At 36.7% G+C, this 14,846-nt stretch overlaps 2 protein-coding genes across 2 annotated transcripts; one reads left to right on the top strand and one right to left on the bottom strand.

Annotated features, from left to right (window-relative positions):
* Positions 1-942, top strand: OR51G2 (olfactory receptor family 51 subfamily G member 2; the record flags this gene model as incomplete). The annotated part of the gene is made up of 1 exon (XM_084894317.1): positions 1-942. One exon carries the CDS (start codon positions 1-3, stop codon positions 940-942), a length of 942 nt encoding a protein of 313 aa, XP_084750443.1.
* A 4,347-nt stretch (positions 943-5,289) lies between these two features.
* LOC311627533 (olfactory receptor 51A7) lies at positions 5,290-6,237 on the bottom strand (the record flags this gene model as incomplete). The annotated part of the gene is made up of 1 exon (XM_084894042.1): positions 5,290-6,237. One exon carries the CDS (start codon positions 6,235-6,237, stop codon positions 5,290-5,292), a length of 948 nt encoding a protein of 315 aa, XP_084750168.1.
* Positions 6,238-14,846: the final 8,609 nt, after the last annotated feature.

Genomic DNA, 14,846 nt, shown 5'->3' with positions numbered 1-14,846 from the left:
ATGACCTTGGGATCCCTGGCAAACAGCAGCAGCATTTCCTCCACCTTCCTGCTGAGTGGCATTCCTGGGCTGGAGCACATGCACATTTGGATCTCCATCCCATTATGCTTCATATACCTGGCTTCCATCCTGGGCAACTGCACAATTGTTTTTATCATTAAAACAGAGCCCTCACTCCATGAGCCAATGTACCTCTTCCTGTCCATGCTGGCTCTGACTGACCTGGGTCTGTCTCTTTGCACACTCCCTACAGTGCTTGGCATCTTTCTGATTGGGGCACGAGATATCAGTCAGGATGCTTGTTTTGCTCAGCTCTTTTTCATTCACTGTTTGTCCTTTCTGGAGTCCTCTGTGCTGCTGTCTATGGCCTTTGACCGCTTTGTGGCCATTTGCCGCCCCTTGCACTATGCTTCCATTCTCACCAACACAGTCATTGGCAGAATTGGCCTGGCTTCCCTGGGCCGCAGTGTAGCACTCATTTTCCCATTGCCTTTTATGCTCAAAAGATTCCCTTATTGTGGCTCCCTCATCCTCTCCCATTCCTATTGTCTCCACCAAGAGGTGATGAAATTGGCCTGTGAAGACATCAAAGACAACAGCATCTATGGCATGTTTGTCATTGTGTCCACAGTAGGTATAGACTCACTGCTCATTCTCTTCTCCTACGCCCTGATTCTGCGTACTGTGCTGTCCATTGCATCCAAGGCTGAGAGACTCAAAGCTCTTAACACCTGTGTTTCCCACATCTGTGCTGTGCTCCTCTTCTACACTCCCATGATCGGCTTGTCCATCATCCACCGCTTTGGGAAGCAGGCACCTCATCTGGTCCAAGTGATCATGGGCTTTGTGTACCTTCTGTTCCCTCCTCTGATGAACCCCATCATCTACAGTGTGAAGACCAAACAAATCCGAGATCGAGTGACCCATGTCTTTTGTTGCTAGCTGGCTCTAGTCTTAGAGGCACTATTTCTTTAAATGTATTCTTACTTCTCTATCTTTGTAATATCAAATGTGCATAAAATGAAGGAGGCTTTTACCTATTTACTAAACAAAACTATAATAACAAAAGCATAATATGCTAATTAGACCAGATGTCCTTCTGGCCAACCTTCCAGACAAACCTGGAGCTGCTAGCGAAGCCTGGATCCCAGGTGCCAGAGGAAAGCCAGTGCTGGCAGCCAGAGGAAGGAAGGCCTACTCTTGCAGGAATTCCATGCATTGAGCTTCTAGTATATACATAGGATTGTATTGCTCATAGTAAAAAGAAGTTGATATAGAAGCAAAAAGAGATATCTTCCTCCAGCAGGGGGAAGAGAGTGTCAAGAAAGGTTTCCCTGTCTTAAGAGCCTTAAGGGACATATAAGACTTGGGAAGTCAAAGTAGGAAATTACAGTCCAGTCTGAAGGAACAGCATATGCAAAGGTGTGAGAGAGGAAATGCATTCAGGGAAATATCTGAAGTTGTTTTTTGCTGTTGTTTTCTCACATGTCAAAAAAGAGTAGAGAACATGGGGTGGGGGTGAAGGGCTAACTGAAAACAAGTTGAGGCACTGACCATCTCAGAAAGATCAGGAGTCAATGAACCAAAAAGAGACAATTTCTTATGCCCTCTTATCTTTGCATTACAAGCATACCTTCACATTGCCCAGATTTTTTTTTTGGGGGGGGGGGGGGGGGGATTACCTTGTGAGTAATATATGTCAATACAGTATTTGTAATTTTGACTTGAGGTATCTCCGAGGAAAGCAAGCCTGGATAAGATGCTATCAAGAAAATCTTTGAACATCTAGAGGGAAGTACGAGGGTGTCATGTTCCTGCAGTGTTAGTGCAGGATTAAGAAAGGGAGTAGCAAAGAGCCAAAGGCAAAATCTTTCTCTATGAGGTTTATATGCAGCCAGGTCTCACACGAGATTGGTCTCTTCACTACCTAGCCCATTTGACATTTAACTCATCCTGTCTGTCTCTGCAATGAGTATATCGTGCAGAAGATCCTAGATTACTTAAACAAAGAAAATAGAATAAAATGGAATACTTACGTGAGTGTCATGGGTAGTGTACATCTTAAAAAGAACAGAAACTATACTTTCAGGAAAATGAGGGATCAATGAAGTAGTTATCTAAGAAAGTAAAAAAAACAAACACTTTTACATATTAAGAGATTCACTCTGTCTATAATATAGAAAATTAATTAGGGAACAATTGATAAGGAAGGGTAAACAGGAAGCCATTATAGTCATCCAGAAAACAAGTTGTTATATCAAGTACCAAGGTAGAATGAGTGGAAGGTGAGATTGATGCAAGAAGCAAAATTAGGAGGCCATAAAAAGTTCTTCCATAAGATTATGATTTGAGATGATTATTCTTGCAGAAGAGATAGAAAATAAAAAACAGAAACAATAATAAATGATTGAGAGGAAAAAAATAAAGAACAGAAAAAATGATAATTGGTTGAGAGAAACTTCTATAGCAATTGTGCCAGTTTGAATATGGAAAATAAGGTGAAGTAGTGAACACTGGTATAAGAATAAATTTGGGTTGAGAGAAAAAATGGGGGAGGTAAGTTCTCTGGCCTTTAACAAAGCAGACGGCAAAATTTGGCAAACACTACAGCTTTTGCTTTAGGCGTGGTGTGAGTGTAGCAGTAAGAAAGGAGCTGCCTAGGGCTGCGATCATGTGCTCTAACCTGAGGTGATGGGCATAGTATATTTCAGTCCTCTGTTTGAGAGATGCTCCAGATTTTGAGCTTAGAAAATGAACAGTACTTTTATTCAATGATGGTTACTCATGAATTCACAAACTGACAAACATATTTTTCAGGCCCTTCTTTGCCCAAGTATGTATTAAGCAATGCAAAAATAAATAAGACATATAGACATTTATAAGCCATGGCTCAGTGGTTGAGTGTTGAACTATAAACTCGGAGGTCATGGCTGGATTCCCAGTCAGGGTACATGCCAGAGTTGTGGGCTCAATCCCCAAGGTGGGGTATTCAGGAGGCAACCGTTCGTTCCCAAATTCTCTCTCATCATTGATGTTTCTGTCTCTCTCTACCTCTCCCTTCTTTTCTGAAATCAATAAAAATGAATTTTTTTTTTAAAAAAAGGTATGTTGTTCGCCAAGACCGGTTTGGCTCAGTGGATAGAGCGTCGGCCTGCGGACTGAAAGGCTCCGGGTTCGATTCTGGTCAAGGGCATGTACCTTGGTTGTGGGCACATCCCCAGTAGGGGGTGTGCAAGAGGCAGCTGATCGATGATTCTCTTTCATCAATGTTTCTAACTCTCTATCCCTCTCTCTTCCTCTCTGTAAAAAATCAATAAAATATATTTTTTTTTAAAAAGTATGTTGTAGAAATCAGTACTCTGTGAAAGGAGACAAAATTCAGATATAAATTTGGTATATTTGGAGCAAGAAGATGTTAGCAAAATAAGGTGATGTATATTTAAGCTACATCCTGCTAAGCTAATTGGGAGAAAGAAAAGTTGAGGAAATGCTTTTGTTTTAGGCATACTAAATTGTCCCCACCCTCCCACCCTACAAAGATTTCAATGTCTTAATCCTTGCATACTTTGCACATATAATTAAATTTGTAGATTTTGGGGTTATGGAAATTATCCTGGATTACTCAAGTGATTCAACATCATTACAAAAATTCTTTAGAGCAGATAGCCTTTCCTAGCTGTGGTCAGAGGGACACGTGACTATAGAAGGAAGGCACAGAGAGATGTAATATCACTGGCTTTGAACATGAAGGATGTGAGCCAAGAGTCAAGAAATGCAGGTAACCATAGGAACTGGAAAAGGCACTTGATTCTCCTCTAGTGCCTCCAGAAAAGAATGCAGGCTTGCCAACAGCCTAATTTTAGCCCAGTAAGAATCACATCAGATGTCTAATTTACAGAATTGTATTATAATAAGTGTGAGTTGCTTTAAACCATTGTTTATAATAATTTATTATGCAACAATAGAAAACTAGAATAGCATCCTGACATAAAACACACCATAAGAAAAGCTTTAGGTGATGTACTTGTTTGACAGTGTTGAAGTACAAGGCCAAGTATTTACAGATAAGGTAGTGAGAAAAGCAGGTATTGAATGATGGAAAGGCTTTGTGCATATAGAGAGCCTTGCCATTATCTCATAACTTTTTGGACAGCTATTGAAATGTTTCAAGTGTGGTTACATTTGCCTTTTAAAAGATCTTTTTAACAGTTCATCTTAATGAACAAGATGATAGGCTAATCCTGGGGAAGATTTAAATCTGAGTTCAAACAGCTGCAGTGGGTATACCGTAAATGAGGGAAAGAGAATCTTATCAATGGATGATCTTCACAGTTTGATGATCAAATCCTGTTTAAAATAGGTATTTACTTTCATGCCTATACCCAAGCATTATTGTCTTGCAAATGAGGACAAGACTGCTTTTGTAGTCATGACAAATAAGCACCATGCCAGCCTCCTATTTAAAACTCTATATACAGATGTCTGTCTTTGAAAAATCAGTCACATATGTCTGTACATAGTTGCTTAGTGGAATTTGTGAATTCACATAAATTATGTTTGTCTTATAACAGCAAAACAACAACAGTAACCCTAAATAATTTTCTTCTCTCTCTCTGCCCATTCTCAGAATCACCACTTTAATGGTCTCTGTTGATCTCTCTTCTTCATCTCTCTCAAATCAGTCCATGTTACTCGTGCTTACAGACATGCCATTCTTAAAATTTGATTTATCATGTTAGGTGTCTTTTGTAGCAATGAAATTGTCTGTTTGGGACCTCATAAATTTAGACATTTCAAGGCTTTTCTAGGTACTCCAAAATCTGCTTTATTCATACTATACAAAAAAAATTTTTTTTCTGATTATTTTCCAAATTATACTCTCTATTCTAGTCAGACCAACATCCTTCATAGCTGCTGTTTCCTGCTACTCTTTTTCTCCATATTATGGCATGACTGTGCATTGTGTACCTATAAATTTACTAGATGCTATTTGAAAAATAATATCAATCTTTCCAAATTATATTTCTTCTTTAAGGGCTGCTCCATTACATAGTGTTTTCTTTCAACTACTCTTAAAATACTCATTAAACCTCTATGAATCATATCATATGTCACATGATCATTTCATCTTTCTTGTGTAATATCGTATTCTTGACTTTATTGTAAATCCTGTACAGCACAGCTTTTCATACTCCCCCGTGGTTTTCCATGAGATAATGGCAACTGGGGCACTGAACGCATGGTAGGTGCCCATAAATGCTTACTGCTTGGTAATTTATTACCTCAATATTAAAGTTTGTATCTCCTACATGTGGTCAACAACTTCCCCAAGACCTTTTCCCGGATTTGTCGAGTCTTTACACAATAAACTATGGGGTTCATTAGGGGTGGCAGCAACAAGAATATATCTGCAATAAGGATTACAATGAGGGGGCTTTTGTGTTGGGCAAAGCGGTGCATGGCAGCCAGGGTGATGATGGGTACATAGAAAATGAGCACAGCACAGATGTGGGAGACACAGGTATTAAGGGCCTTGAGTCTCTCTGCCAAAGATGCAATGTTGAGCACAGTCTTTAAGATCAACATGTAAGACAGAACAATTAATGCCAAGTCCAGCATAGTACAGAGAGCAACAAAGAAGCCATAGATCACATTGACCTTGTTGTCGGAGCAGGCCAGCTTCATGGTATCCTGATGCAGACAGTATGAGTGAGAAAGGAGATTCTTCTGACAATATTTTAGCCTCCTTAGAGTGAAGGGAAAGGGAAGAACTAAGAGAAGGCTTCTGATGGCTAAAATCAGTCCCATTTTAGCAACTCTGATGTTAGTGAGGAGAGAGACATATCTCAGGGGATTGTGGATGGCCAGAAGACGATCCAAAGACATGAGCAGAAGCACTGAAGATTCCATGACAGTAAATCCATGGATGAAAAATTCTTGAGCAAAGCAGGCATTGTGTGAAATTTCCATGGCATTAAACAAGAAAATTCTCAGCATGGTAGGAAGGGAGGAAAATGACAGACCCAGGTCAGAGATGGCCAACATGGCAAGAAAATAATACATGGGCTCATGAAGTGAGGGCTCTGTCTTTATGATAAAGAGAATGGTGCTGTTGCCCACGATGGCAACCGCGTACATAAGGCAAATGGGGATGGAGATCCAGATGTGGACATGTTCCAGGCCTGGGATTCCAATCAAAAGAAAAAGCTGGACTTCAGAGTTATTGGAAATAGACATGAGTGGAAATATGAGCTCTTTATCCAGATCTGAAATCACATAAAAACAGTCACACTTTTAGATAAGACTCAGTGTGGTATGAATAAGTAGTTCATGTATGTACTGTATTTAGAGACATATTTTTTCATTCTATTAATAAAATGCAATTTTCAATATTTCTTAAAAGTCCATAAACATGTTTATGTCTCCAACACGGAAATTTTACTTACAACAATTTATCCTAAGGTGGTAGTTTTTCAATATTTTTATCCAAATATAAAAATTGTTTCGAACAGAACTGCTTTGATTAAGTCAGTGACTTAATCTCTTTTCCCATATGATCTTCAGTATTTCTCTCTTGGCTTCATGACAAAATCCCTAACTTCTTGGAAGAAAGTTTAAAATAATAGTCTAAGAGAATAATCAGAGATCCTTGAAAACACCTAAACTATGGTAAATAAGTATTAAATGCTAAAAAGTACATGTATAGACTAAGTTTTACAATTATGAGGTAGGTATTTATTATCTATATTTTATATGTGAGCATAAATACCAATCTAGGTTCAATAAAGCACAAAAATAAAAATATTAATATTGATTATACAATCTTTTCCCAAAAGAAGTGGAAGAAAAAGAGCACAGATACACCTTTGGGAAGTTATATATCCTTATTGTCTTCATGTTTGTACTCCTTCATGAAATGAATAGTGCCTAGCTCAAGCACCTGTGAGCCACACTTCATTTTATTATCTCAAGGGAAAGTGTTGAAGCCATACAATGATATCATGGGCTTGTTAATATTAGCTCTCTTGAGCAAATTATCTTATATTTTTATCTCTGAGGAAATTAGAAGAAAAAAATTCTAAGTGAAAAAAAATTCAAATAACTCCATTTCTCTTTGTAATGTAAAATGTTTAAAACCACCTACATATTAAATTAAACCCTGATTTTATTGTTAGGGTCTCTTTTAAGGAGTTAGCATATATTATCCAATGTAAATATCCAAGCTAACAACATTTTCAATTTTTGAGTTCATGTTATATCAATTTTAAATGATCAGTATAAATTACTGGAGAAGCACACACATCTAAGTTAACCATCATAAGCCCCATCTATATTTAGTAAGACTGATGAATACATCCATAAATAAGTATAAATTAACATGTTTATAATTTAAAATGCAAATATAAAAGACTAAGGTGCAAAAATAAAAGGAGAGGCCACAGAAAGCAAGAGTTCACATGAGATGTTAACCTCACTCCAGAACTTTTTTAAAATTAGAATTGTAATCAATAAAAAAATAAATAAATAAATAAATAAATAAATAAATAAATAATGGGGGAAAAAATTCGAATGTATAGAGGAAATATCATCACTGTAAAATGGAAAATACATGGGCAATGACGATTTTGGGGATCCCCTAAATTAAAGTTTGATTGTTATTTAAAATTGTATTTTATAACTATTTAGAAAATAACCAAGAAAACTATAATATATAACAAGCAGACCTTGACTGATATTTACTATTTTAGGAGTACTGTATACACAGAACTGTTTAGGGTTTTTTCAGCTTGTAAATGGAACTGCATCTGCAAATGGAGTTTGTCATGACTTTTTATCTCTTATCATGTCAGCAAACCAAATGCCAAACCCAGAGAAGTTATATTTTAGATAGTAGCAGCTATATATAAGCTGTATATAAGTTGTCAGAATGCCTATTTAACAAATTTTATTCTAACCCCTCTTTCCCAGGAGTCATAAGAAAAGTTCTCATTTTCACAAACACTTAATTTTTATTTTATTTTATTTTCATCTTTGGCAGATGGATATTGCCTTAGTTCTTCCAGGGAATATTTCTGTCATGCATACTTATTATGGTAGTTTCTATATCTTTACCCAACACAACCCCACTACTGCCATATATAATCACTGCCAAATACTACAAAGCATAAATAAGATTTTATTTATATTCACATATCTGTCTTCAACATAGTTTCTCAGCAAACATGCAAAGGATGCATGTGAGTAGGGAAAAAATGTAAGTCATGTAGAATCATCTCTTAGTGCCTTCTCCCTTTCTTCTGTGATAGAACCCAAGGAATATTTATGCTCACTCTACTCACCAACATTTTCAGTGGTAAACTTCACATTACACAAAGTGAGCTTTTGGATATGGATTCCGAGTTTCAGGAGAAATAATCTTATAGAGTTGTCAGGTCAGAAATATTGACATAAGTTGGTATCTGAATTCATGAAAGTAGGTCATATCACCCAGGAAAATGTACAAAACACAAAATTTAAGTTTCAGTTAGAATTGTGAGGAGTAGCAAGATTGTTCAGAGCATCTTGCCCAAACCATCAATATGGGAGAAAATCTAGGAGAGTGGAAGGAGTGGGTAACAAAGGAGAGAGCATCCCAAGAATGCTAGTAAATAAGGCATCAGCTTTACAGTCTGGATCGATTCTGTGGCCTCAGCCAGGCACAGAAGATCCATCTAGACCCAGCCTACTCTCTTATCTGTCTTTCTTCTTCATCCTTCACCAGCCCTCCTTCAGGCTCACTAAACCCTTGGCTGTGCTGGCGCGGCCCAATCAGAGTTAATAAAATCCTTTTTAACCTTCAGGCCATGCAATCCTATCCTCTTACACACACACACACACACACACACACACACACACACACACACCACTTCCTCTTCTTCCCCATAGTCATTTCTTCAGAAGTAAACTGTTTAACAAAGCCATAGGTTTAATTTTTCAAAGGGATTTCTCAGCTACTAGCACTTACCAAACCTGAATACCCGATATGTCAATATGCTCAGTGTCTCAACTTTGACTTCCACCTTATATAGATGTACCTATTCCTCTTTCCCTCAGGGTTGTAGACTCTTGGGAGAAATAGAAATCAGCCTGCTCCCTGGGATCTCTGAATGAGTTTACAGAGAAAGTGTTGGGCTGAATGTGTTAACTCTTTGGTATCCAGGATCCCCAGCAGAGCTAGCGATGAAGTTTAATGCAAAGCAATGGGAAAACCACTCAAGTGAGAGGTGGAAATCACATTGATAGAAAAAGCTTGACATGAAGCATTCATAGAGATTATGTAATACAGTTAAAAGAGCAAAACATTTTAATTTCAGTTTGAGGTCAGACTACTTTATTTATTTCACCTCAGCTCAATTAGCCACAAAATGGAAATCATAATACACAAGTATCAAATATCCATGCAAGCATCTTACAAACTACAGAATGGCTTATAATTATTCCATTTATTCCTTTGAATGTTTCGAAAATGCCATTGAAAAAGCATTGAAATAGACATGTCCTGCCATTCAGTGCTGGATTTCCAACCAGGTATCCCAAAATTGCATGCCTTCTATACTAAGTATATATTGTATTCTCTAGAAGCTAAATGCTATCTTTGGGGTTTCATTATATCTTTATAATTATACAAGCCCTATATTGTGGTTCAATAAATTAAATAATAGTTACTGAGTAGTTATGAAGTGATATGGTATTTTGATGATAATTTAAGTAAATATATTTGTGTGTGTGTGTGTGTGTGTGTGTGTGTGTGTGTGAGTGTGTGTGTGTATGTGTGGCTCAGTGGCATGGCTCAGTGGTTGAAAATCAACCAATGAACCAGGAAGTCACGGTTCAATTCCCAGTCAGACCATATGCCCTGGTTGCAGGCTCCATCCCAGTGTGGATGTGCAGGAGGCAGCCAACTAATGATTTTCTCTCATCATTGATGTTTCTATCTCTCTCTTCCTCCCTCTCTCTAAAATCAATATATATTGATTTCATATATTCCTTACTTAAGAGAAAGTTTGGTCTGAATAATGCAGTTAGATCATATATTAATAATAAACAATGAGATATTTGATAAAATTCAAAAGTCTAACTTAAAAATGTTATAGCCAGTCTTAAATACACAATACACAGCTCTGTGAATAAGAAATGAAAAGAAATTCAAAACATTGAGCAGGGATAAGCCTACTCTTTGCTGGGTTTCATGTCTGGATAAGACAATCAATTATAATCTGAAAAAATGAGATTAAATATTCTCCATGAGATATGAGAGCATCTGAACCAAAATGACTTCCTGAAAATTAGAATGGGCCATTCTAGAGAATATTTTTGCTGTCCATCCTGTCTTCTTATAATTTAACAGTTTATTATAAGACAGCCAGACTTCCAACTGCCAATATCTGCTTCTTTTTAAGTCAGAGCCTCAATGGGTAAGCTCTGGCTTATACACAACATTGCAAAGAAATGAGCAAAGCTCATTCAAAATAAATGAGCAAAGCTATAACAGAGAAGATAAAACAGATGGGACAATGAAGAAACAAAACAATGATGGACGTAAAAAATGTATTAATAATTATATTAAATATACTTGATTACAGACCTCAATTATAATACAGCACTTGTCACACTGAATAAAGGGCATGCTGATTATAAAATTTACACGTGAACTATAATGTCACAGGTTAAAAGTAAAAAGATATGTCATGTATGCAGAAGGTAAGCTGTACATACCAACATATATGGTGAATGTAGCCATATTATTATCAGAGCATATAAAATTTAAAGCAAGCCATGTCACCAAATAAAAAGGGAGAGATTTTGCAAAGATAAAGGAACTCATAGCAACCTTAATGCCTTAAATGTAATAGGAAAGTTTCAAAAAACATGAAAAAATAACAGAACTTAAAAGAAAAAGACAGCCGAAACCGGTTTGGCTCAGTGGTAGAGCGTCGATCTGGGGACTAAAAGGTCCCGGGTTCGATTCCGGTCAAGGGCATGTACCTTGGTTGCAGGCACATCCCCGGTAGGGGGTGTGCAAGAGGCAGCTGGTTGATGTTACCCTCTCATCGACATTTCTAGCTCTCTATCTCTCTCTCTTCCTCTCTGTAAAAAACCAATAAAATATATTTAAAAAAGAAAAAGACAATTTCATAATCAGGTTTGGAGATTTTAGCACTTCCCTCCATTGAATGCTACTTGGTTACATATGTAAGTAAAAATCATTTGAGCTGGTCACTTCAGATTTATGCGTCATACTATAAGTAAGTTATATTTTAATAGTAAAGGGGGGAAATTGTCATTGATTATAAGGGAATAAAAAGAAACAAAGATAGTGAACCTAAACTAAAATGTCAGTTTATTTGGAATGAAATGATTTCCTGGTAGCTTCAGCTGCTTTCCCTAATCTCTGGGGCAAGGCAGGTTCTCCTGGATATGTTCAGGACTCCACACACTATGGTCCTGACCCAGGCCCTCTGCTGGGAGTTTCTGGGATATTCCTTGGGGAAATAACTCCTTTAGAGAGGGCCGCAGAGCTGGAGGAGTTGGTGTCCCATGAGTGCAAAGCTCAAAAGACAGCCCCACGAGTCTGGGACCTATAAATGAAGGTCTTGGGCACAGAGGCTGAGAAGCCTCCAGCCTACAGTCATTTCTGTTTCCCTCAGTGGTGAAATGGTAAGTTCAGCAGGAACCTAACACAATACTGTCTTATAATGTGACTGTCTCCTGAAGTGAGTACTCTAAGGACCAGGACTTAGAGAGAGGACTCTGAATAAGACTGACTGTCTGAAAGCTCTATAGTTTTTAATATAGGAGGGACTTAATTTTTTTTTTTAATGTTTAATTGCACGAAGGAACGGAGGGAACTTTTTCTTTGAGTTATGTTTGCCTGAGAAGAGGAGAGTTTAACTTAAATTTGGGGAAGAAACTAGGAACACTTAAAATGCACTAAGTCTCCTTTTAGCCACCCACTGTCACTATTCACTTCACCCATCTATGGTTCATCTTAAAAAGTATCCATTCATGCACAGTTAGACAAAATGCTAGATAGAATCAGAACTCTACGTGAGATAAAGTAAACTAGTCTGATGAAAGGCTGCATTTTATCTGCCTAACCAAAGAATTGGAAGTCAGATATCCCAAGGTCAGAAATCAGACCATGGATAACCATCTTAGCCACTAGTCTAAAATCAGGAGAGGGCTGAGGTCTGGGAAGTGAGAACAAGAATATGACATTATGATCTCAAGTTATTAGAACTTTGAACTAGAAACAAGGGAGCAACTTAGTGATGCCAAACGAGTCACATGCAATAAGAGAGAAAGTAACAAGGAGCTGCATACAGTAGAGTGGCATTCGGAGGGAGAGTAAGACTCAGCTAGGTTTAAATCCAGTTCTCTCTCTTACCAGTTGTTGCTTTCTTTCCTAACTTATACAGCAGAGATAATATCGTACTTTCTCTAAGAATTAAATAACAGTATGTATAGAAAGGATTTAAGATACCATTCATAAGAGAAAGTATTCCTGAATTTTAATTCTTATAATTGACAAAAATTTGAGGCTTTCTTTCAAGACAATCAATTTACTTAATATTTGAGTAATTTTTCTACATAAGACACCATTCTTGAGAAATACATTGGGTCCTTTTTAACAATAACTATTGTTAGTAAGAAGTTTATTACATTTCAGATTACCTTTACCAACTATATCTCTTATCTTCAAAACAATTCAGCTATTTTACTAGTTCCTGTGCATCAGTAAGGTTATAAGGTCTCACAGATAAATATCTGTTTTCAAAGTCACATAAAAAAGCAGAGCAAACATTTTGAAAATGGAACTATCTGACTGCTAAAATTGTCTAACACAATGTCTGCACACAGCAATCCCTGCCAATGTTCTCCTTTCCCCTACTTTTAAAAATATCTACTCCTCCCTTGTCCCTTACCTTGTTAAGAGCCATCTCTTATCTCCCTCACCTATGGATCTGGCTAAACAGTTATTGATTATGCCCCTTTGCTTTTACTGTTTCACAGCTCATGCTGCTTGCTGAATTTTGCTACCAAGAATTTCTACAGGCCATTTATCTCCCCTCTGATGACATTTTTTTTTTTCAGAAATGAAATGGAAGTGACTTAGTGTTAATTGAAATAGCTCTAGAGGTAAAGCATTGGAGCTGGTTGCTTCAATACAGTTCAAGACCTCAGGCTACCTTCATATTTATATTATTTATTAAATCACTAATTATTTATAAGTCCTCCATTATAATGCAATCTCCTTGTGATTTATTCCATTTTTAAACATATTAAGTAACACAAGATAGAAAGCATGGTATAGTTAAAAAAGCTTAAAGTCAAATGACCTCAGTTCAAAATTTATGTCTGTTCATGATATGTAGGGTGGGGTTTTTTTCTCTCTAATAAATTAGTTAATCTCTCTGTGCTTCATTTTCAAATTTGGAAAACCATGTAGTGATTAAATAAAATAACAAATATAAAACATCCAGCACAATGCAATAAAGGTTAATATTCATGTTTCCCTAGTTCCTATTTTAATCCACTCTAATTTTCTTCCTCTCTTCTCCAAAACTAAGCATCTGGGAATAAGATAAAGTATCCTATCTATCTATCTTTGAAGTGATTTATTTATTTATGTATTTACTAATTACATATGCAAAGGTTAATGATAAATGGATTTTTAATTTTATGTATTTGTTATATTTGTATTGAATTATTTTAATATTTTATAAAGAAAAACTTTAAACTAATGCTAACCTAATAATAGTCTAAATTGTATTTACGTAATACAAAAAATAGTCCAGTGGTTGAGCATTGACATATAACTCAGGAGGCCACAGTTAGACTCCCTGTCCGGGCACATGTCCAGGTTGGAAGATCAATCTCCAGTAGGGGGCAAGCAGGAGGCAGTGGGTCAATGATGTTTCTTTTCTATCTCTCTGTCCTTCTCCCTTCCTCTCTGAAATCAATAAAAGTATATTTAAAAATAATAAATAAAAATAAAATATAGAAAAATATTTTGTTACATCCATAAATACATTGATAGTGTCTTAATCAAGATCTTCATTTGTTTATTTTATCTAATATATATTTATTGAGAGTTTACTATATATATATATATATATATATATATATATATATATGCGCTTATAAACAAAAATTTTAAATTTTAAAGGAAGTTTATTCAGGCAATAATTTATAAACCCAGAAATGCAACCTTCAGTATGAACTGAGAACATATTCCAGAATGGAGGGATTTGGGCAGGGCTCATAAAGACAAAAGTTGCAAGGAAGTGATGATTGAAGAGATGGTTTGCTAAAGGAAACAAGGCCATAAACTTACATCGTTTGTTTTTTGATTGGTGAAGGCAACTGAACTTTCAATACTTGGCTGACTCAGGGATTGAGCAAGTGGGGTTGTAAAGTGAGGACAATGGGTAAATATATGATTAAACATTATCAAGTCCTAGTTTCAGCCCAGGCTGGTAGAACAACAAAGCTATCTTTGACCACACAATAATGGCACAAGAAGCATGACCTATCAGCAATGCAAGGAGTACAATTTATCAAACAGTACAATCAGCACAATGGGGCAGCTGGCTGTGTGGGTAGTTATGGAGCCCAAAAGAGCAGTCGTGCCTTGCAAATAGCTTCAGAGCTTAAGCTGCAAAAATACAAATTTGGGCCAGGAGGTCTGATAGTAAAGTTCTTATAAGTCCTCATACCAGAGGTGAACAAAGCAAAGTTAGTTCTGCAATGGAATTTGCCTTCTTATGGTAAAAATTAGATAAGAACTACATAAAATAAATAAC

The sequence above is a fragment of the Pipistrellus hanaki genome (genome assembly GCF_964339955.1).
Source record: "Pipistrellus hanaki genome assembly, chromosome: 9".
Classification (NCBI taxonomy): domain Eukaryota; kingdom Metazoa; phylum Chordata; class Mammalia; order Chiroptera; family Vespertilionidae; genus Pipistrellus; species Pipistrellus hanaki.
The sequence above is the reverse complement of the archived record's forward strand: the minus strand, read 5'-3'. Positions and strand labels throughout refer to the sequence as shown.